The sequence below is a fragment of the Tachypleus tridentatus genome, chromosome 3, assembly GCF_004210375.1.
Source record: "Tachypleus tridentatus isolate NWPU-2018 chromosome 3, ASM421037v1, whole genome shotgun sequence".
In the NCBI taxonomy this organism is placed as follows: Eukaryota; Metazoa; Arthropoda; class Merostomata; order Xiphosura; family Limulidae; genus Tachypleus; species Tachypleus tridentatus.
This window is the reverse complement of record NC_134827.1, coordinates 54,815,122-54,839,254: the sequence shown is the minus strand read 5'-3', so window position 1 is coordinate 54,839,254 and position 24,133 is coordinate 54,815,122. Positions and strand designations below refer to the sequence as shown.

At 36.7% G+C, this 24,133-nt stretch overlaps 2 protein-coding genes across 2 annotated transcripts in view; both read left to right on the top strand.

Annotated features, from left to right (window-relative positions):
• The window catches only part of LOC143245866 (uncharacterized), a 132,455-nt gene extending 120,818 nt beyond the window's left edge, over positions 1-11,637 (top strand). The window contains exons 4-5 of the mRNA XM_076492121.1: positions 6,049-6,312; positions 10,089-11,637. Coding sequence (XP_076348236.1) covers positions 6,049-6,312; positions 10,089-11,635 — 1,811 coding nt within the window. The 3' untranslated portion in view covers positions 11,636-11,637. The remainder of the gene's footprint in view (positions 1-6,048; positions 6,313-10,088) is intronic.
• Positions 11,638-14,691: 3,054 nt separating this feature from the next.
• LOC143246896 (pro-interleukin-16-like) lies at positions 14,692-20,994 on the top strand. Its single transcript, XM_076494155.1, has 4 exons — positions 14,692-14,888; positions 16,173-16,434; positions 17,465-17,617; positions 17,927-20,994. The coding sequence occupies exons 1-4, from the start codon at positions 14,739-14,741 to the stop codon at positions 18,079-18,081; spliced, it is 720 nt and encodes a 239-aa protein (XP_076350270.1). The 5' UTR covers positions 14,692-14,738; the 3' UTR covers positions 18,082-20,994.
• Positions 20,995-24,133: the final 3,139 nt, after the last annotated feature.

The following is a 24,133-nucleotide window of genomic DNA, read 5'->3' as shown; positions in this document are numbered from 1 at the left end:
CTGTAAACTACTAATCGTCGGTAGTTTTTGAACTGATAGACTAGAGGGAAGGTAGCTAATAAACAATCACCATTTCTAATTAGATAGTTTAACCTGCTTATCCTCTACAACAAGGTGTACAGCACGATTTTGTTATAAGGGGACGCTAACCATAAACCCTCGGATTCATAAACGTCACATTGATCATGTCTCCTTTGAAGAGATGAAAATCGTATGGATAATTTTTAAAATAAAAATATACAGTACCAAAGCTCAGCCTGAATTCCTAAAGCTCAAACTGGTGTCGTTTTCTTACTGCATCTTTCGTTTTGGTAAAACGATTCTTGTTAGTGATTCTGGGTGTGTGTTTGTTGGTAAAACGATTCTCGTCAGTGATTCTGGGTGTTTGTTTGTTAGTAAAACGAGTCTGGTCAGTGATTCTGGGTGTTTGTTTGTTGGTAAAACGATTCTCGTCAGTGATTCTGGGTGTTTGTTTGTTGGTAAAACGATTCTCGTCAGTGATTCTGGGTGTTTGTTTGTTGGCAAAACGATTCTCGTCAGTGATTCTCGGTGTTTGTTTCTTGGTGATACGATTCTCGTCAGTGATTCTCGGTGTTTCTTTGTTGGTGATACGATTCTCGTCAGTGATTCTCGGTGTTTGTTTGTTTCTTATTTTTTTGCTTTTCACAAAACAATCAGTTTTTATCTCACTCATTTTGGTGCTTGAATTTTCTGAAACTGATCTATTCAATGTTTTTTCAAACTCGAAGATGTTCATCGTTCTGAACGTTTGTTACTGATACACTCACTAGAGGGAAGGCACCTGGTTAACAGCATCCCCTCATTAGCCACCCATAATCTTTAACTGATACACTCACTAGAGGGAAGGCACCTGGTCAACAGCATCCCCTCATTAGCCACCCATAATCTTTAACTGATACACTCACTAGAGGGAAGGCACCTGGTAAACAGCATCCCCTCATTAGCCACCCATAATCTTTAACTGATACACTCACTAGAGGGAAGGCATCTGGTCAACAGCACCCCCTCATTAACCACCCATAATCTTTAACTGATACACTCACTAGAGCGAAGGCACCTGGTCAACAGCATCCCCTCATTAGCCACCCCTAATCTCAAACTGATACACTCACTAGAGGGAAGGCACCTGGTCAACAGCACCCTCTCATTAGACACCCATAATCTTGAACTGATACACTTACTAAAGGGAAGGCACCTGGTCAACAGCACCCCCTCATTAGCCACCCATAATCTTTAACTGATACACTTACTAGAGGGAAGGCACCTGGTCAACAGCATCCCCTCATTTTGTCTGATTAAAAACTGGGGCTAGTTTTACGCTCTAATGACACACCCATGAGCATAAAGTGAAGGTTACTTTGCGGCAGTGGGACGCGAATTAAAAACCTTCGAATTCACAGTTGGGCACGCTAATCGTTAGGCCACACCCATAGCACACACCGTAAATTTATAATACTAATTGTACACAAAGACGCACAAGTTAGAATGTATCACAAGATTGACACGAACCCGGAATTAACAAGCTAAGTGCATAACTCTAACTTCGGTGCTGAATGTGTAACTCTGAAATGTCTTCGCCATGTGTTCCTTTTAATATTTTTTTTCCTAAAGTCAATATCACGTTGGCATACGCACGTTCAGTGAGATGCACATTAACACAGAGATATAAAACATGACTTAGGCCCCGGGTTTGAGATTATTTAGTGAAACGTTTATGAAACAACCCAACATTGAAATTCCTTATTCGATCAAAAGTTTAATTTTCTTACACTGACTAAATATGACAGTGATATATTTATCCAACTCGTAATGTCTTCTAGCAATGTAATAACAATAACACGAAGTAACCCACAGTGGGCTCGGCATGGCTAGGTGGATAAGGCGTTCAACTCGTACTCTGAAGGTCGCGGGTTCGAATCCCCGTCGCACCAAACATGTTGGCCCTTTCATCCGTGGAGGTGTTATAATATGACGGTCAATCCCACTATTCGTTGGTAAAAGAGTAGCCCAAGAGTTGGCGGTGGGTGGTGATGACTAGCTGCCTTCCCTCTAGTCTTACACTGCTAAATTAGGGACAGCTAGCGCAGATAGCCCTCAAGTAGCTTTGCGCGAACTTCAGAAACAAACAAGAACCACAGTTAGATATTTAAAACAGAAGCCATACTGTGCCTAACATACAAAATTAGGCTTAACAGCCAAAATACAATCAACTCACTTGTATACGTTAGGTAAATGTAATCTTTTTTTAATATAGATATATCTCCTCTTTGCACGTGTTTACACAAAGGATTCTAGTGTTTCAGGTGTCCGAATTCGTGGTTAATTTCTAGTGACTTCACGTTCTAGTGAATTTAATGAACTGAGTAAAATATGTCGGTCATCCCAGTTTTACACTGAAGACACCGGACATACTCCAAGGAGTAGGAAAAAGTTCGATTTTATTTTTGTGATAAACTAACGATTTCTTTTTCATCGGAACAAATAATCACCCTCGTTCACTACAAAGTTTCTCGTTGAAGCCCTCTAGCGGATGTAAAATTACCTATTTCAAGTAATTGGGAAAGTCTGTAACGTGGAGTCAAAACACTAAATTCGTACGTACGTGTCCGGACATCGCGATAAACATTAACAATGTAATTTCCACAATGTCTCATCCACCATAACACCCCTAGAAATAACGTACGTGAATCTTTAAATGTCCGGAAGATTGGGAGAGCTGTGGTCTATGAGATATATCATATGATATAAGGGAGTCTTTATATATTAGTGTAACTATAGTATTAATACTTACTTTGTGGCTATTCAATCCTGATCCAAGTATATTCTCAAAACGAGTTAAGTACTGAAACGTTTTGGATTTCCTGTACGAAATCTTAAGCAAATGAAAATGTGCCGTATTACGTTCAACCGCACAACGTCTACAACATCTAGTGCCGACGAGACCTTTCGCCCAATACCAAGTCTCATCAGGTCGGCTGAGATACGACTGGTATAAAAGCGGTCTAGGTGTTTCACGTCATCGGATTTCAGTTACTCTGTTGCTAAGTGACAAGTAATCCTAAACCATCTGTACAATTTTTCTGTTGCCAAGTAACAAGAGAACTTAAGTATCTTTAGCTATTATAAAGCTATGTAACATTAAAACATAAATACAACATAATTGTAATTATTATATTCTTTGTTGCAAAGTTGGAAATGATCCTACACATGTTATTCGCTTAGAATTATCCTTTTACAAAGTGTAACTAACAATAGATCCAACACGTTATAAATTGTTAGAATTGTCCTGTAGTGTAACTAACAATAGATCCAACACGTTATAAATTGTTAGAATTGTCCTGTAGTGTAACTAACAATAGATCCAACACGTTATAAATTGTTAGAATTGTCCTGTAGTGTAACTAACAATAGATCCAACACGTTATAAATTGTTAGAATTGCCCTGTAGTGTAACTAACAATAGATCCAACACGTTATAAATTGTTAGAATTGCCCTGTAGTGTAACTAACAATAGATCCAACACGTTATAAATTGTTAGAATTGTCCTGTAGTGTAACTAACAATAGATCCAACACGTTATAAATTGTTAGAATTGTCCTGTAGTGTAACTAACAATAGATCCAACACGTTATAAATTGTTAGAATTGTCCTGTAGTGTAACTAACAATAGATCCAACACGTTATAAATTGTTAGAATTGGCCTGTAGTGTAAGTAACAATAGATCCAACACGTTATAAATTGTTAGAATTGTCCTGTAGTGTAAGTAACAATAGATCCAACACGTTATAAATTGTTAGAATTGTCCTGTAGTGTAAGTAACAATAGATCCAACACGTTATAAATTGTTAGAATTGGCCTGTAGTGTAAGTAACAATAGATCCAACACGTTATAAATTGTTAGAATTGTTCCGTAGTGTAACTAACAATAGATCCAACACGTTATAAATTGTTAGAATTGTCCCGTAGTGTAACAATAGATGCAACACTCTATAAATTGTTAGAATTGTCCTGTAGTGTAAGTAGCAATAGATCCAACACGTTATAAATTGTTAGAATTGTCCTGTAGTGTAAGTAGCAATAGATCCAACACGTTATAAATTGTTAGAATTGTCCTGTAGTGTAACTAACAATAGATCCAACACGTTATAAATTGTTAGAATTGTTCTGTAGTGTAACTAACAATAGATCCAACACGTTATAAATTGTTAGAATTGGCCTGTAGTGTAAGTAACAATAGATCCAACACGTTATAAATTGTTAGAATTGGCCTGTAGTGTAAGTAACAATAGATCCAACACGTTATAAATTGTTAGAATTGTCCTGTAGTGTAACTAACAATAGATCCAACACGTTATAAATTGTTAGAAATGCCCTGTAGTGTAACTAACAATAGATCCAACACGTTATAAATTGTTAGAATTGTCCCGTAGTGTAACAATAGATCCAACACGTTATAAATTGTTAGAATTGTCCCGTAGTGTAACAATAGATGCAACACTCTATAAATTGTTAGAATTGTCCTGTAGTGTAAGTAACAATAGATCCAACACGTTATAAATTGTTAGAATTGTTTTCTTACCAAATATGAAGTATTGAAGATCTCTGTAACTTTCTAAAATTGTTTATTGCTAACAACTGACTTTATAAACTGTAAAACTTGTAGATTGTTTATTTATTTAAAATACTGACCCATATGAACACAAGTGATGTGTGCGCTAGCCACCCCTAATACTGATCTATCACACCCACAACTAATTTGCGAGACCCACCTACAACTTTTGGACCATTACGCTCGTGCTGTATAATCGTCACTATAACATACCAACAGCTTCAAAGTGCAGTGTGCCGTTTTGTAGTGACAGTACCCTCAAATTCACAGTCTGGCACACTGTCTAGTCGGCCACCCCGGAAGAAGTGTTAGATACAATGCTGTATTGATAATTAACGTGTTTTATTAATTGTAAAAATAACAATGGTTTGTTTGTTGTTAAACACAAAACTACACAATGGGCTATTTGTACTGTGCCCACCTCTGGTACCAAAATCCAAATTTCGTCATCACAAGTAAGGGAATGGACAGTATTTGAGTATTCATATATCTTGTTAATTATACGTATAATAATAAAACTCTTTTGATGTTGGCAATATTAGATTCTTTATGTGTGAGTTATTACACGTACAGTACATATTAAGTGCTTATTTCTTCAATAAAGTTTCACATTTCCACTGGACAAGCCGAGGTTTACAAACGATAATTGTGTCTGTATTACTCTTCGAGGTTTTTGTTGCAAGTCGAATCGTATCTCATCTTTATCATAATTTAGTTCATATCATTAATTAAAAACGAAAAGGTTCAAACTACAATATTAAGTAAGGTATGATATACAACGATCTATTGTAGTCTATAACCCATTGAACGCCGGAAACCAGAAAAACAGGATGGCCGGTCTTTCGGAAACAGGATGGGATTGTTGTCGGGTGCAGTAAGCAGGCGCCATCTGGCTAATACATAAAATTACCTGACTATTAAGTTTGTCAAACCAAAGTCACTTACTACTGCCTTCATAGTTTGATTTAGATTAAGTGTATATGTTATATACTTTTATCCAACAAGCCATTAGTAAACCTGTCTGATTTCTTTCTCTCTATGCGTATTTATACACATGCAGTACCCCGCTGGTACAGCGGTAAGTCTACGGATTTGCAACGCTAAAATCAGGAGTTCGACTCCCCTCGGTGGATACAGCAGATGATCCGATGTTGTGACTTTGATAAAAAAAAAGCACGCACACACACACCAAATCGACATACAAATAAGAAAATAAATGATTGTTTGTTTTTAAGCCCAAAGGGCTATCTGTACTCCATTCACCACGGGTATTGAAACCTGGTTTTTAGCAGTATAAGTTCGTAGACATTCTGCTGGAGGGGGCGTCATGTTGCATCACTGGCTGCCAATACGTTTGTTGACTGTGTTACAATCAACTGTGTAGGGTATTAATTGGGCAACTTTTTTATTTCACAGATGCTGAACCTCTCGATGGTTTCTCAATGACCCAAAGCCCTAGTAATGAAGCCATAGATCATACAGCGAAATTAGAGACTTTATCGCTGTCGTCTCGACAACAGATCAGCTCTGACACCTCTGCATCTGTGTTGGAAAAGCAAGTCGGAGTAGAAGTGTTGGAAACATCTCCAACAGAAGACATTGGGTCAGCAAAAAGTGACGAGTCCTTTCTAAAGGTTGAGACTACGAATTTATCATGGTCTGAAGATTCAAGTGCAACAGGTAGGCAGTCGCTTCTAGATGGCGTTTTAAGACATAATAGTTAATTACTACATTTTGTTATAATTACATGTCATTATCACGTATTCAGCGATTTACTCTTATGGAAATGTTCTCACCTTCGTAATATTCTGTTTATAATTAAGACAGAACCGGTGAACAATGGTTACGTCTTGGTTGCAAATCAAAATTAACAACAATAAATTTGAAAAAACGACTTAAAAACTGGTTAGCTCAGGTGATTAGTGAAAACAGAGTGATGACTTCATTATTTGTAGAGAGTTCGCACGTTGTTTATGTACAGTGTTTGTTTTTGTAACAGTGATGTAATTATTAATGTGAGTCTAGTAGCATATTTGGAATCAGAACTAGTTTCACGAGTCTCGTTTGCAAGAGAATATTAGATCTTTGATCACTTATTACTGAATCTAAAGCTACTCGTGCACTTTCCTTCAAGCTTACTAAAAGTAAACTATTTTGGTGGTGAGAAACATGTATAACACGGTATTGAGAATCGTTTCGGATTTGTAAGGTGCACAGTTTTTGTTGCGCTATTATAACACGTAGGCATAATTAATTTAAAATTTGTTTGTGTGTTATTACAACAAAAACACACAAGTTAGTCAGAATTCTGAAGTGTTATTACAACAAGTACGTGCGAAGTTTGCAACATCGTCGCTAGGCAGAGAGAAAACTTGTTCATTTTGTTATTACACACGTATAGTATAAAATTAATCTGACTGTTACTACTGGGTTTGATCAGTTATGGACTTCAGATGTAATCAATTTTGGGTACTTCGTCCACGAACTCTTCCGTCAGTATGATTCTTTCGTTGGACGCGGTCCTGTGACAGAGCTCCAAGCTCAAATCCATGCGTTAGAATTGTGACAATAAATTATTTAGTGTGTATGGTGGGTTGTAGGGTACCGTTCAGGGATAGCCTTCCTCTGGTTCTAGTTGAATATTATGGAGTAGCTGGTGGCAGGTGGAAAGTCGTCTGGTATTGTGACGTGTTACATACCGATTCTTCCAGATTTTCACGTAATGCTGAAAGCCTGGCATGGGGGCATCATTATGTGACGGTCAATCCCACTGTTCGTTAGTAAAAGAGTAGCCCAAGAGTTGGCGGTGGGCGGTGATGAATAGCTGCCTTCCCTCTATACTTACACTGCTAAATTAGAGACGGCTAGCGCAGATAGCCCTCGAGTAGCTTTGCACGAAATTCCAAGAAACAATAGCTCACGAGCAGCTCAGCTGACGGTCTCAAAGTGTAAATCCCGTGTCCGACACACAAAACGTTAAGCCACGACCGACCCTAAGCGTTTCTGTGTAGAACGTAAACACAATAACAGGTGATTACATTTTAGTGTTAAAAATAAAATGTAAACTAGTTCTTCATAACCTCAAAACGCATGAATGTTACAGCGAACACTTTGAACTTGTGGATTCTTTCCATTCGAAGTGTGGTGACTGAGAGATTCGGATATTCGGTCTGACAACTACAGTTCACGTGATGGTGGTGGCTGCTACTGTCAGTAATACCTTGGACCCGTTCATATTAGGTTGTTCTTGTACTTCAAATGACTATGTTTATTTTTTATTGGTTGCCTCTGTTTTCTCGCAGTTTCTGTATTGTAATCGGAGATGATCCTTTTATCATACGATTTCAGTGAAACTCGATTTGGAGACCCAGTGAAACTAGTCAAACACACCAGATGAACTGTTCCATGTCTCATTTATTGTGACTACTCAGTAAAACTAAACCAGATGAACTGTTCCATGTCTCATTTATTGTGACTACTCGGTAAAACAAAACCAGATGAACTGTTCCATGTCTCATTTATTGTGACTACTCGGTAAAACTAAACCAGATGAACTGTTCCATGTCTCATTTATTGTGACTACTCGGTAAAACTAAACCAGATGAACTGTTCCATGTCTCATTTATTGTGACTACTCGGTAAAACTAAACCAGATGAACTGTTCCATGTCTCATTTATTGTGACTACTCGGTAAAACTAAACCAGATGAACTGTTCCATGTCTCATTTATTGTGACTACTCGGTAAAACTAAACCAGATGAACTGTTCCATGTCTCATTTATTGTGACTACTCGGTAAAACTAAACCAGATGAACTGTTCCATGTCTGATTTATTGTGACTACTCGGTAAAACTAAACCAGATGAACTGTTCCATGTCTGATTTATTGTGACTACTCGGTAAAACTAAACCAGATGAACTGTTCCATGTCTGATTTATTGTGACTACTCGGTAAAACTAAACCAGATGAACTGTTCCATGTCTCATTTATTGTGACTACTCGGTAAAACTAAACCAGATGAACTGTTCCATGTCTCATTTATTGTGACTACTCGGTAAAACTAAACCAGATGAACTGTTCCATGTCTCATTTATTGTGACTACTCGGTAAAACTAAACCAGATGAACTGTTCCATGTCTCATTTATTGTGACTACTCGGTAAAACTAAACCAGATGAACTGTTCCATGTCTCATTTATTGTGACTACTCGGTAAAACTAAACCAGATGAACTGTTCCATGTCTCATTTATTGTGACTACTCGGTAAAACTAAACCAGATGAACTGTTCCATGTCTCATTTATTGTGACTACTCCGGTAAAACTAAACCAGATGAACTGTTCCATGTCTCATTTATTGTGACTACTCCTGTAAAACTAAACCAAATGAACTGTTCCATGTCTCATTTATTGTGACTACTCCTGTAAAACTAAACCAGATGAACTGTTCCATGTCTCATTTATTGTGACTACTCGGTAAAACTAAATCAGATGAACTGTTCCATGTCTCTGTCTCATTTATTGTGACTACTCGGTAAAACTAAATCAGATGAACTGTTCCATGTCTCATTTATTGTGACTACTCGGTAAAACTAAATCAGATGAACTGTTCCATGTCTCATTTATTGTGACTACTCGGTAAAACTAAATCAGATGAACTGTTCCATGTCTCATTTATTGTGACTACTCGGTAAAACTAAATCAGATGAACTGTTCCATGTCTCATTTATTGTGACTACTCGGTAAAACTAAACCAGATGAACTGTTCCATGTCTCATTTATTGTGACTACTCCTGTAAAACTAAACCAGATGAACTGTTCCATGTCTCATTTATTGTGACTACTCCTGTAAAACTAAACCTGATGAACTGTTCCATGTCTCATTTATTGTGACTACTCGGTAAAACTAAACCAGATGAACTGTCCCATGTCTCATTTATTGTGACTACTCGGTAAAACTAAACCAGATGAACTGTCCCATGTCTCATTTATTGTGACTACTCGGTAAAACTAAACCAGATGAACTGTCCCATGTCTCATTTATTGTGACTACTGGTAAAACTAAACCAGATGAACTGTTCCATATATAATTTATTGTGACTACTCAGTAAACCTAAACATACTAGATTAGCTGCGTTCGATATCTAATGTATTGCAATTGGTTGGGTGAAATTATTATGTTATAGTTATATTTAATGTGATAATGCAAAATAGTCTTCTTCATACAAGTTTTCTCTAGAAAGGGAATCAGATACTCGTTTGAAAAGACAAGTGTAGTTTAAAGCAATAACAGTCTATCTCTAAGGTGGTTTTTTGCTCCAGTTACCTTTATGCTTCAGGTATTTGTCTTGTTAAAATGCCCATTATATGCAAGTAATAAACTTTCAAATAGTAATATATAATCACTTCTGCAGTCGATTGTTTTGGTTTTGTTTATTTTCTGTTTTTCTTTGCTGTAGATGATAGCATCAGTGACTGTGTTAACATGGAGCTGATTAGTAACAGTAATCCAAATGTTAACGAGTTTTTCCACAAGTCATCATCTTTTACCCTAGAAGTTTCACGTCAGCCTCCTGACGGTCATGAATTTCCTCCAAAGTACAGTGAACCTAGCCTTTTGACAACTCCCAGTGGTGGAGAGGATTCAGGAGTGTTCCTTGATGATCAACCGGGTGATCCATCTCAAGGATCTGGTCCTTTCCATAATAAACATAGTGATAAGGATCATGCTACGGAACTACTAACCGAAGAAAAGACAATGAAACAAGCAACCTACTGTGTCTTAAACGGCCTCTCACAAACTGAACTTCCAAAGGATGTTATAGATTATGAAAAGTCCATTAAGAAGAAGAGGTCACCAACCCCTCCGCCCAAGCCATTTGTTAGTCCAAGTTTCAATCCTAAGAACCAGCCTTTGCAATTAAGTAGTTCTTCTCTTGTTGAAGACAACACTTTCGACAGGACTATAAAGAAACTGACTGAAACTACTTCTGATAAACAGATGAAATACATATCGAGTGGGGATATTGAATTGGTCCAAAATAAACCAGGTGTTTCATGTGAAAAACAAAACTTTATTGACCAAACAAGTTGCAGCAAAAGACACATCGATATGAATCAGAAGAACCATGAAAATCTAAAACTTAGTAGCAACTTCTACCACAATCAGTTCAACCATATACCAGTCAGTGTTAAAGATCGTATTGCAATGTTTTCACGTACTGCTTCAGATACCAGTGTTGTTCCATCCGATACCACACAGAAAACAGGTCAATCTTCTGAGCAACCAAAGGAAACAGTTACATCCAAAACTCGAGAGCTGTCTCAATCTTTTGAACAACCAGAGGGAACTGTTACTTCCAAAGCTCGAGAGCTGTATCAATCTTTCGAGCAACCAAAGGAAACAGCTACATCCAAAACTCGAGAGCTGTATCATTCTTTCGAACAACCAGAGGGAACTATTAGCTCCAAAACCCGAGAGCTGTATCAATCTTTTGAGCAACCAAATGAAACAGCTACATCCAAAGCTGGAGAGCTGTCTCAGTCTTTTGAAGAACCAGAGGGAACTATTAGCTCCAAAACTCGAGAGCTGTATCAATCTTTCGAACAACCAGAGGGATCTATTAGCTCCAAAACCCCAGAGCTGTATCAATCTTTTGAGCAACCAAAGGAAACTGCTACATCCAAAACTCGAGAGCTGTATCAATCTTTTGAGCAACCAAAGGAAACAGTTACATTCAAAACTCGAGAGGTGTCTCAATCTTTTGAGCAACCAAAGGAAACAGCTACATCCAAAACTCGAGAGCTGTCTCAATCTTTTGAGCAACCAAAGGAAACAGCTACATCCAAAACTCGAGAGCTGTCTCAATCTTTTAAACAACCAGAGGGAACTTTTCCCTCCAAAACTCGAGAGCTTTATCAATCTTTGAAGCAACCAAAGGAAACAGTTACATCCAAAACTCGAGATCAGTATCTTTTGATGATTCTGGTAAAATATTGGTGTTAAAAACCAACACATGGGATCGAATGTTGGTAATGAAAAGCAATACATAGGAATGAATGAAAAAGCTGTTGACGTTAGTGGTGCTCCTTTGGGTAAAGATGAAAATCTTGTGAAAAAGAACTGGAATTTTGTCAATGAAACATGTCCACAAAGCACTGAGGATCCTGGTTTGGAGCAATCCACTAAGAAGGAGGGTTTTCTTTCAGAAAAGTATAAGCTGAACACCTCAAACAGGAGCAAACCTTCCAGCAGCCTGGATAAAGACCACCAGTCATCCATACATCTTGGTAATTTTGGAGTTAGCTGTAGCGAAATTAACATGACATCCTCTCGAAGCCAGGAGGACTTGCTGAACCGACCCAGCAATTGGAATTTTCTTTCTTTATTGCAAAAAAGCCTCCAAAAGCAATGGTCCAAAATTTAAAGGGCTAGTCATTCCCGAAAGGCCCATCAGCACAAACTCTGCGATAAAATCATTACCCACAATAGCCAGTAAAACTGCCAGAAATTCAAAACCTGAACCAGTTAAGGCATTTGCTAACCAGATGTGGAAGAATGAAACAACTCATACACCAGAAAAAACAAAGTCTTTACCCAGAGATCTAAATATTATCTCAAGGTCTTTGGTGATAACAAAAGATGTAGTAGATGGAACAAGTAATCAGACACTGTTGTCAGAACCACCATGGAAAAGTTACAATCCTAGCCTCCCAAATATTCTCCAGCTTTCAAAAGAAGGTCTCTTCAGTTACCACGATCAAATGTTACTTCTTCTGTTTCACCAACTCCTCCATCATCTCTGACTTCTCCTGCCTCCCCTTCTAGTATAAGTAGCTCAAACAATTCTTCTCTTGGTATTACTTGTCCTTCAACAGTTACAAAACAAAGTGTTTTCCAATTTTCATTGTCGCACAGCAAACCTGTAACCCCGGTTCTTCCAGAAAAACCTACCATGCCACCTGCTCCAGGTTCATCAGACAGTGAAGGAAAAGATTATGAACAATCAACTAGACCCATCATTTCTCTAGATGATGAACTGGAGAAGCCTAACAAATTTTCAAAACAAACTAAAGTTCTTCTGTGCTGACTGCATCATCCTCAGAACAAAATGTGAATTTCACGAATTCAAAGCACAGAAATAGTAACAATCCTTGTCCAAATAAACATCAGAAACAAAGTCCACAGTTTTCAAACAGTAAGAACTCTTATAATTCTTCAAAACTAAAGTACAACTTACCGCCCTTAGATCAAACAGACGCCTCTAGTTCTGCCAGCAATCCAGTATCTAGAACAAACTCCAATGGGTCAAGAGATTCTATTAAAGAAGTGAAAGATACATCTTCGCTTATAAACTTGAAGTTCAAGGAAGGTTTCTAGCTAAACCAGTGTGTATTGACATTGGAGATTCTGAAGCAATGGTACTGGGAAGTATCTCAGAAGGGAAAATAACAGCGAAAACTTTCCTTCATTTCCACCTACTGTCTTAAATAGACAGTCATTGGTAGGAGATAAAGACAAAATTACACTGTCGAACACGACAGTAACCAAAAGTGTCCTCAAAATGGAAGTCTGTCTCGATTTACTTTTAAAGATCGCCCTTATTCTTACAAAGTTGAAAGTGACGATGACTCTTTATCAACTATTAGCCAGATAACTGAAGATTCAAGACAAACTGTCGATGGGTCGGTATCTGACACAGCATCAGATTCTCTGGATCATCCTGTTGACGCAGAATTCAAGCCACGTCTTCTTAGCCAACAAAAAACTGTGCTTCGCAGACGTCAAGAAGGCCCATCTGATGAGTCTAAAAACTTCAGAGCATTAGCCGAGCGATGGGAGCAGAAGTCGTTTGATGATATTTCATCACCTCCTAATCATCCTATTGTCTCAAAAAGAGACTCCCAGACTTTGAACACAAAATTCCCTCCTTCACTCATGCCAAAAGGAAATGAGATTCAACAGTATTCAAGAAGAAACAGTGTTTTCAATCAGTTTACAAACAGCACCACTGCTTCAGATGTGAAGATGAGAGAAAGTCGTTCATGTGGTCCTAGGCCCACGTCTTTAATAGAGGAAAGAGATAAGAAAAAGGTGGATAGTTTTTGGTCTAAGAGGTCACTGTCCAACACCCTTTCACGCTTAAAGGAGAATCCACAGATGGAAAGTCAGTGGGCTCTAAAAACACCTTCAATGGCAGTCGGGAATCCTTGGATGAATTGGGTAGGAGGAATAGGTATATGTCAACTTCTACAAGATCAATGAGTGTCAGTGATATTCTCAAAATTTTGAAAATAAAACACCAGTCAAGAAACATCCTTGTTACCGAAATCAAAGCCCATTGGCCACAAATCTTTTGAGAGTTGTTCCAACTTGTACAACAGATATGAGGGTCGCAAAATATCCGACGAGTGTTCCAGTTCAGTTGTCCAATCTGGTAGTCGTAATGGTCCAAAAGGATCAACTCCAACTTTCAAATGTAATAGTTTCGGCTTGGCTGATGTTAACTCCAGCCCAAACTTCAATTCTGATATTCATCTGTCTTCTGGTGACTGCACCAACACGACAACTTTTCCTGATAATCGTCAGACTTCTGAATTCACAAACACGAGTGTTCAATGTGTTAATGGCCGAGCACGTGGTAAGCCTTCTGATAATCTACAAGCCACCAGTTTATCTAAAGACCAGTCCACTTCCAAAAGCTCATATCCAGTACTTGAATCTGGTAATTTGGAAGTAACTGAAACTCAGAACACACTATTTTTGCGTCAGCCTAAAAGATATTTGAAACCACATTGTGATAAGCCTATCACAGCAGATAAGCCTACTTATCCAAGAACATATGACAACGAGAATTGCATGCCTACTAAAACTGGCTCTGTCCAGATTGTAAATAAACGAAATTCTGATATACTTGATTTCACCTCGACTTCAAGCCGAGATAAGATGCACAGCTCACAATATAAGCGTTTCTCTTCAGTCGATTCTTCTGCAAGCGACACTGGAAAAACAGCTCTCTGGAATACCAGTCAGGGACTTCTCCAGCGTCTGACCACCCGAATCAAGAATAACTTTGTCTTCCACCATCTCTCTCGAAGATCGACAGCAAATGCTTGAAGAGGCCAATCGATTCCTCCTGGAAGAACCAATGAGTGATGGTCAAGAAGTAAGTGTCGTTGTCATCCAAAGAAAATCCCAGGTGGGAAGTGTTGGAATAACTCTAGCCGGAGGGGCTGATTACGAAGTTAAAGAAGTTACGGTAAGCTAAGTTTTTGTTTGCCTTCAACTGATAAACTGGTGGAGAAACAGGAATCTGTGCAGAGTCAATAATGTAACAGTTAAATCGTAAACCCTAGTCTTAACTGTTTAATATATGCAGTTAGAAGCGAATAACGTAGAGAAGAAATATTTACGATTACTTAGCTTACAATAAATCATCCCATACTCTACCATTGGTTGACAACATATAATTTTGGTGTGTAAGTTTTTATACAATGCTTACGAAACTACATCATTTAACAACTACGGAAAAAATAACAATGAAGTACAATGTCAGTCAGATAATGGTAAATGTATACAACTATTTTTGTTTAACTTGTAAAAATCCCCCCGTCTATAGATTTTCAACGCTAAGATCTAGGGTTCGATTCTCCTCTGTGGACTCAGCATATAGCCTGAAGTGGGTTTGCTATAAGAAAACACACACACACAACTCGTAAAAGTGTTTAATGTAATTGTTCTATCGTTAATTGAAAATATAAAAAGAACTTTAGTTAACCCAGAGAGGGCGTTATAATGTTTCGCTCAATCTCACTATTCGTTGGTAAAAGAGTAGCCCAAGAGTTGGCGGTGGGTGGTGATGAATAGCTGCCTTCCCTCTAGTCTTACACTGCTAAATTAGGGACTGCTAGCGCAGATAGCCCTCGTGTAGCTTTGTGCGAAATTCAAAAACGAACAAAACATATCAGCTACAACTGTCATATCCCAGTCAGCCGTGAAGGTCCTGGTCGTAAACGAAATGCCTCTTCGGCATTAGATATAACAGACACAGTGTGTTTTACTTTCACCATGAATCAGTAATTAATAATACACACAGTTACTTGTCGTTTGTGTTCTGTTCACTTGTCCATTTAACGTGCCATGGATGCATACCAACTTATAACTTTGTATTGTTTTCAATATTATTGGACAGCTGGGGCACCAAGTTTTGGTTATACTTGCCAGGAATCGTATGTAAGTAAACAAATTCTTCCCGAGTTCATAGTTCCCTGGTGGGTCAGTAATAACTTTACGAATTTACAATGCCAAAATTCAAGGTTTGATACCGCTCGTTGAACAGAGCGCGGAGATAACCTGTTGTGCGGCTTTGCGTTTAAAAACCCATGAACTGACTGGTCGTGATTTTCAGAGCGGATAGCGCCATCTATTAACAAACTTTGTCTCCAGCTGCAGTTTTCTGACTGATTATAAGACAAGATCAATCGAACTTTAAATGTGTGGGCAGTTTTGTTCAACGGTCTTTACCAAACTTTTTTTTTTTCAGATTCATAAGGTCATAGCTGGAAGTCTGGCAGAGAGAAATGGTCAGATTAAGAAAGGAGATCGAGTCCTGTCCATAAACGGCTGTAACCTCAAAGGGCTAACACATCAAGAGGCTTTAGACATTCTTAAAGCTCCGCGTAATGAAATAGTTCTGGTTCTAGCAAGGAAGAGATCCACAAATTCCAGATTTCCAGAGCCGTGTATCAGTTCTTCGTTAACCAATGGATATCATTCACTTCCAAATAAGCTAGAGCAAATCAGAGGTAAAAAACAAACAAACGGTTATGTTTAGATTACAACAGAATCTGGAACGGCTTTGTGCACGAACTTTTTAAAAGCAGGGGAATATATAAGATTATTGTGATTTATTTTAGGAAACTCTTTAAAGTAATTGTTCAGTTCTGTAGTTTTACCTCATTTGTTCTAATTATCGGTCAAACAAAGCTCAAAAATCACGTGAATGTTTTATAAACTGCGTCTAGATTCGTTGTGTTTTGTTTTTTGAATTACACGTGTTTCAAAGTTGCCAAAATAAAATTGACATCTCAGGCCCGGCACGGCCAGGTGGGTTAAGGCGTTTAACTCGTACCCTGAGGGGCGCGGGTTCGAATCCCCGTCGCACCAAACATGCTCGCCCTTTCAGCCGTGGGAGTGTTATAATGTTACGGTCAGTCCCACTCTTTGTTGGTAAAAGAGTAGCCCAAGACTTGGCAGTGGTGATGACTTACTGCCTTTCCTCTGGTCTTGCACGGCTAAATTTGGGATGGCTAGCGCAGATATCCCTCGTGTAGCTTTGCGCGAAATTCAGAACTCAAACAAACATGATCTCAGAGCCACCTATACAAGTGTTTTTTTCTATTCGATTTTTTTTCTTGCTATTTTAATGCCAGTTGAACAAGAATATTTGTATCTCTCCATAATTAAAATATATATGTGTTCTTTTTTTTTCCTGTGGACTATTTGCATCTAGAGGATAACAGAGCTGTATAATACAATCTGTTTGCATAATTTAAGTTTCGATACCCGTGGTGGGCACAGCCCAGCCTATATATATGTAAAACGGCTCGTTTGGGTTGAGAAAATATTGTATGTAAAATATGTAAAATATTTTCTCAACCCAAACGAGCTGTTTTTACATATATATATTTCTCTACAAGTGGGGTTTCACGACATCACAGCCTAGCCTAATCGATTATGTAGCCTTGTGCTGAACAAGAAATGTGTGAGAATAGGCTTAACTCCTGAAACGTTTGTGTGAGTATAGGGCTAACTCCTATGATTTGTTTTGTTTAGCAGAGCCATCTGCCTCTACCTCTACCTATACAAAAGAAAAGATCATCACTGTGGAGTTACAGAAAGATAAGACAGGGATCGGTTTTAGTTTAGATGGAGGAAAGAATTCTCCTGTTGGAGATCGCCCTTTAACAATAAAAAAAGTATTTAAAGGTAAATTTTTGAATCTATAAAATTATTTTTAGTATAAAAAACATTCGTTATTTCCTTATCCAGCACTGTGAAATGTTTATAATACACTTTGATTTTGTGTTTTTATTTTTAACGAAAGATAAACAAACTTATGATTGTTATTTTACGACCCATAAAATACATATCGCAGTCTTCATTGGTTACTCAACTATCGGAAAACAAACTACATTCAACTCTTATATTTTATGTTTTCAACGTTTACGAATATATTTTATAGCCCTAGCGGGAAAACGTGACATTTTAATTTATTTTGCTGTGGTTATTGACAAGGTGGAGACACTGACAGATTGGGGCTTTTGAAAGCTGGGGACGAAATTCTTTCCTTGAACAACCAAACCCTAACCGGAATGACAAGGACCGAGGCTTGGAACTTCATGAAAAAACTACCAGAAGGGCAAGTTTCTGTGACCGTTAAACAACGTTGACGTCACCATCACCGAAGTCTTTGATTGGCTATCTAACGTGCTCGACGGTTTTGACGTGCTGATTGCTTTTTTACCTTAATTTTTGGCATAACGACCAGTAATGGAAGTCGTATCGACTGTGTGTATCGTAGATTGTTTCCAAAAGTACATATTTTGAAACCCAATTAAAATGGAAGTTTCGGGTCAGGTTCGTGTATTGTACACCGTATATATACTGATACCATGTGTAATCATATATGTATATCAGCTTTAATAATAACTTGTGAGATGTACTAAAATAAAGTTAATTATGCCACAAAGAGGTTATTACACAGATAAACCCGACAAGACGATAAAATTCCAAGTCATTCTTTTACGGCACCAGGACTACATCCACTACAGGAATAATTACACCATTACTCGACAGAGGGCGATATGTGCACTTTGTCTCATACCAATTCTTGTTAAGCAGACAAGAATCTTTAATTTGATCGGTGCGCTTACGTGAAGGTATTTACGTGATTAAAGATAGTTATCCCTCTGGATGGGAACAACTGAAGACAAAGATGTCTTATCATTTGAGTTTTCTACTTTTGAGACATTATTATGGTTAACACAACTCCTGGTGGTGTAATTATAAAATGTGAGACGAGATTTGTATGATGATGGAAGTCAGCTTCACATAACTGGGTACTGTAACCTTCAGACACTGTTCATTTGATTGTTTTGTGTCGTGCCAATAATTACTCGATTGACGAACATCCAGCTCTGACACTTGAATGAGTATGTGTGTGTGTGTTGTTATTATTTGTTTGTTTGTTTTTTGGAGGGGTTGTAAAGTTCCGAACCATAAGAAAAAAAGTGTTCACAATTTGCATTCCGTGAGGACGATCACAGTTATTATTATTAATTATAATGCTATTATATGATAATAGATGGCACTGTGAGTTTGTAAGATATTAACATAAAGTTAATTAGTAGGAGTTTGTGTGCAAACATTAAAACCCTTTGTTATTATTAATTGAACACAACAGTACCATAAGTTCGTCTGTCGTAGTAAAACATAGTTTTCTGTTTGCTAAGTGTTGTACTTATATGTTGATATATACGTAATAAAATTATTGGTTATGATTTAACAACATTTGAAAAACTGAATATTTTAGGTCCGCGTTAGGTATAATGACAGAGCAACATATTACTAATACTAATTTTTAGAATTACAAACAATTTTACGTAAAAAAAAGGCTTAACTTGTTCTTTAATTACGGTTTCGTTAATCGATCGAATTAGCAACTCTTGAAAACTGATGTGGTTATTCACCGGAAAAATTAGAACTTGGTAAATTCTCCTACTGGTAGTATTTGTTCAAATGTCAAAATCCGTGAAATGAGTATTTCTAAAGTGTCAAAAGACGACACTTCGTTAAACAACTTAGCTTAGAAATAACAGATTATATTTCCAGTTATTTAAACATATGAATCAGTACATGTTGATTAATATGGTTTCTCCGCATTCATTTGAATAAAAGTGTTTATTTTAAGAGTTATTTGACCAGAAGTATGTAACATCAAAAAATATTTGTGCGAATATGCTACTCTCGTTATGTGACTTAGTATGTTGGTTTTGGCATATGTTCATGGTGCTGTGATATATATATAGTATATAAATAAATATATAACTATTATCAGAGAGAATCTAACTCGACATTTCTATGTGATGTTTAGGACTAACCATCATATAGATGTTGATTTAAAAGATCGTAATAATATTGTGTTTGAGTAATACCGATTAAAACTTTGGTTGTCTGTTTCATTATTCGTGTATATATTACATTAATGACAATTAACACGTGTAGAATTTATGGGTTCGCCGGTGATCGGTACGCTGATGGTGTGGGGATGGGTGAATTTCATCTTTGTATCACTCAATTTTCCTGTGTGGTTTAAAAATAAACTCAGCCACAGAACAAAACGATGTAACCAAAGGACAACTCGAAGATGTTGTCACATCCAACATGCCTTGTAATCCATGTTGATCGTATTTATAGGCCTGATGTTTGCGAAATCTTGAAATGTAAATGTCTGGTCAGTGTAGATTAGGGCTCACCCTGAAGACATGAAATTCGAATGAACTTGAATTATTTAAAAAAAAGTAAAAAAACGCGTCATTGATTTTAAATATGTATATGTTTGTTGAGTTTTTGTTTAGACTTGTTTAACCTATGCCATTGATTTCTCTGTAATTATTTGTCAGGTTTCTCTCGTGTATTTGTTATGTTTTTTCTATCTTCTCCCATAAACGGATATTTAAAGTTATGAAAAATACACTTGGCGAACAACAGTGATACAGAGTTTCATTTAATACATATTACAGCTCAGTTTGGACAGAAAACAAACTCAAAGGTTCTGTATTTCCTCTCCTATTTTGCCGATTGTCTTTTAAAACTAGTGTAGAACGAAACATTTCTTAGAGTGGAATAAAAACATAGGAGAAACTATTGTGTCAAAACTTTATTGTCGCTTTCAAAAATCTCGCCAACTGGTGGTTCAGTGGTTGGTCTGATGACTTTAATTTTGGAATTTGATTTCAAATCCCGCTATAGAAACAACACAAATAGCTTATTTAGCTTTGTGTTTAACAATGAACAAAAATATTCGATATTGTTACTTGCAATGTCACCTGTTGAAATCGCGAATACAATTATTATAATTTACGGAATGTCTTTGTACATAACATTGTTAAACTAGCGTCTGGTTACCATATTTACAAAAACAACGTAATATTGTGAAAGTATGCATAACATTTAGCTACAGAGAATTATAATTATAAAAATATTAATTGTATTTTACGAAATAATTATGAAGTCTTCCCTTTAAACGCATTTACTGTAAAGTGAAAACAACACTGGAAGTCTGAATAAAGCTTATTTTCTGCCATTAATCCTTATCTGTGTAGATTTCTTTTATAATTCCTTTTAATTTAACTTTTCCCATTCAGGACAGTATTTAAACTTGTATAGTCACAGAACTGGTTAGCGCAGTGTTATAGAAGATTTAATGTGTGATAGCCCAATATTAAACTTTAATTGTATGTAGACAGTTCCTAAACATTTCACTCTTCGATAGCTGCGTTATTATTCTTAAATGTAATAATTCATAACCAGTTTCATATAACTATCAGCGTTTCCTATCAAACACATAATCCACGGTTATTAAACAAATCGCGCTCACACTTAAGATCAGAACTTGCAATATAAGAATGTAATAGTTGCACAAAAGTTGGCGATGGGTGTTTCTAAATCTCTGTCATCCACCTAGTTCATCTGTTCCAAATAACCCTGGAAGAGACAAATAACACAATGTAATTTTTTTTTTTTTTTTTTTTTTTTACTTTTACTTGTTCCTGGACAGAAAGTGTTATTTCCCAATTACTTATGTCAAAAGTAAAATGGAAAAGACCTATTTTTCTTTTCAAACTTTGCTTTAGTGACCTGGGAGCATATAATGAAGACATGATGGGAGACTATATTTGGGGGCTGATACGTGAAAGTGATTTACATTACAGTCGCAAATCTCGAAAACCACTCACTTCTAAACGGCCCGGCATGCCCAAGCGTGTTAAAGGCGTGCAACTCGTAATCCGAGGGTCGCGGGTTCGCATCCCCGTCGCGCCAAACATGCTCGCCCTTTCAGCCGTGGGGCGTTATAATGTTACGGTCAATCCCACTATTCGTTGGTAAAGAGTAGCCCAAGAGTTGGCGGTGGGTGGTGATGACTAGTTGCCTTCCTTCTAGTCTTACACTGCTAAATTAGGGACGGCTAGCACAGATAGCCCTCGAGTAGCTTTGTGCGAAATTCACAAACAAACAAACACTTCTAAACATTTTTGTATAACTTTAGTATAAATACATGTAAATCTTGATTCATATGTTGTTTTATTCAGACCTTATGTAAATGAAAATGTACAAATTTGCCTGTTTTTACATAGAAAATAGGTTAATTTCTAAATTTCATTATCCAGATCACAAAAGCAAAGTTTGAAGGGAATAACAGCCATTTTCTGTACTTTTACAATATAAGCAACTAAGAAATAACAAATAATACCCAGAAACAAAATTTGTGTCATACCAATGTTTAATGTACCAAATTGCTCCATTTCTTGGCTTAGTGAATTTTAATACATTTCTGTTTGATGTTCCACGTTTAATAGATGAAAGAAAAACATTAAGTACTTTTATCAAGCACAAATATATCTATATTTCGATCATCAAACAATAATCGCCCATTAAATATATCACTGATGTTGCGAAAGTTTCCAATTGAATTCTCTGGATTCATGATCAACAGGTAATTCAACGTTTTAAGAAAATTATTTTAAAGGTTTGCATGTTCCCTCCAACAATAATTCGTGTTTTATTTTTATCTAAGATCAAAGTTTGTAGAAACCTAATCACCTTGGTTCAAAATTTTACTGGCTGTTCCTTATACATTCAGTGCTTCCATGATCTTCTTCCTATGTAAAGATACATTTCATGTTTTGTAAAATAATAACAAAATAAACGTCTGTTGATCAGTTTTAAAATTATTTATTGGTAACAACTATTTGCTCTACACAAATATATCCACTTACATAAAGATAATTTTGTTATTATAAAATCGAAACAAACAAAGTGATTCAACAGAACTAGGGTTGTTTATTGTGACAACACTGCTACAGTTACTACTACTATTTAACACATTAACAAGTCAGTTCCTATAATCATGTGATCAGAACTACTAAACAAACAAAGTGATTCAACAGAACTAGGGTTGTTTATTGTGATAACACAGTTACAGTTACTACTACTATTTAACACATTAACAAGTCAGTTCCTATAATCATGTGACCAGAACTACTAAACAAACAAAGTGATTCAACAGAACTAGGGTTGTTTATTGTGATAACACAGTTACAGTTACTACTACTATTTAACACATTAACAAGTCAGTTCCTATAATCACATCATAAGAACTACTAAACAAACAAAGTGATTCAACAGAACTAGGGTTGTTTATTGTGATAACACAGCTACAGTTACTACTACTATTTAACACATTAACAAGTCAGTTCCTATAATCACATCATCAGAACTACTAAACAAAGTGATTCAACAGATCTAGGGTTGTTTATTGTGATAACACAGCTACAGTTATTACTACTATTTAACACACTAACAAGTCAGTTCCTATAATCATGTGATCAGAACTACTAAACAAACAAAGTGATTCAACAGAGCTACAGTTACCACTACTATTTAACACACTAACAAGTCAGTTCCTATAATCACATCATCAGAACTACTAAACAAACAAAGTGATTCAACAGAACTAGGGTTGTTTATTGTGATAACACAGCTACAGGTACCACTACTATTCAACACATTAACAAGTCAGTTCCTATAATCATGTGATCAGAACTACTAAACAAACAAAGTGATTCAACAGAACTAGGGTTGTTTATTGTGATAACACAGCTACAGTTACTACTACTATTCAACACATTAACAAGTCAGTTCCTATAATCACATCATCAGAACTACTAAACAAACAAAGTGATTCAACAGAACTAGGGTTGTTTATTGTGATAACACAGCTACAGTTACCACTACTATTCAACACATTAACAAGTCAGTTCCTATAATCATGTGATCAGAACTACTAAACAAACTGATTCAACAGAACTAGGGTTGTTTATTGTGATAACACAGCTACAGTTATTACTACTATTTAACACATTAACAAGTCAGTTCCTATAATCACATCATCAGAACTACTAAACAAACAAAGTGATTCAACAGAACTAGGGTTGTTTATTGTGATAACACAGCTACAGTTACTACTACTATTTAACACATTAACAAGTCAGTTCCTATAATCACATCATCAGAACTACTAAACAAACAAAGTGATTCAACAGAACTAGGGTTGTTTATTGTGATAACACAGCTACAGTTACTACTACTATTTAACACATTAACAAGTCAGTTCCTATAATCACATCATCAGAACTACTAAACAAAGTGATTCAACAGATC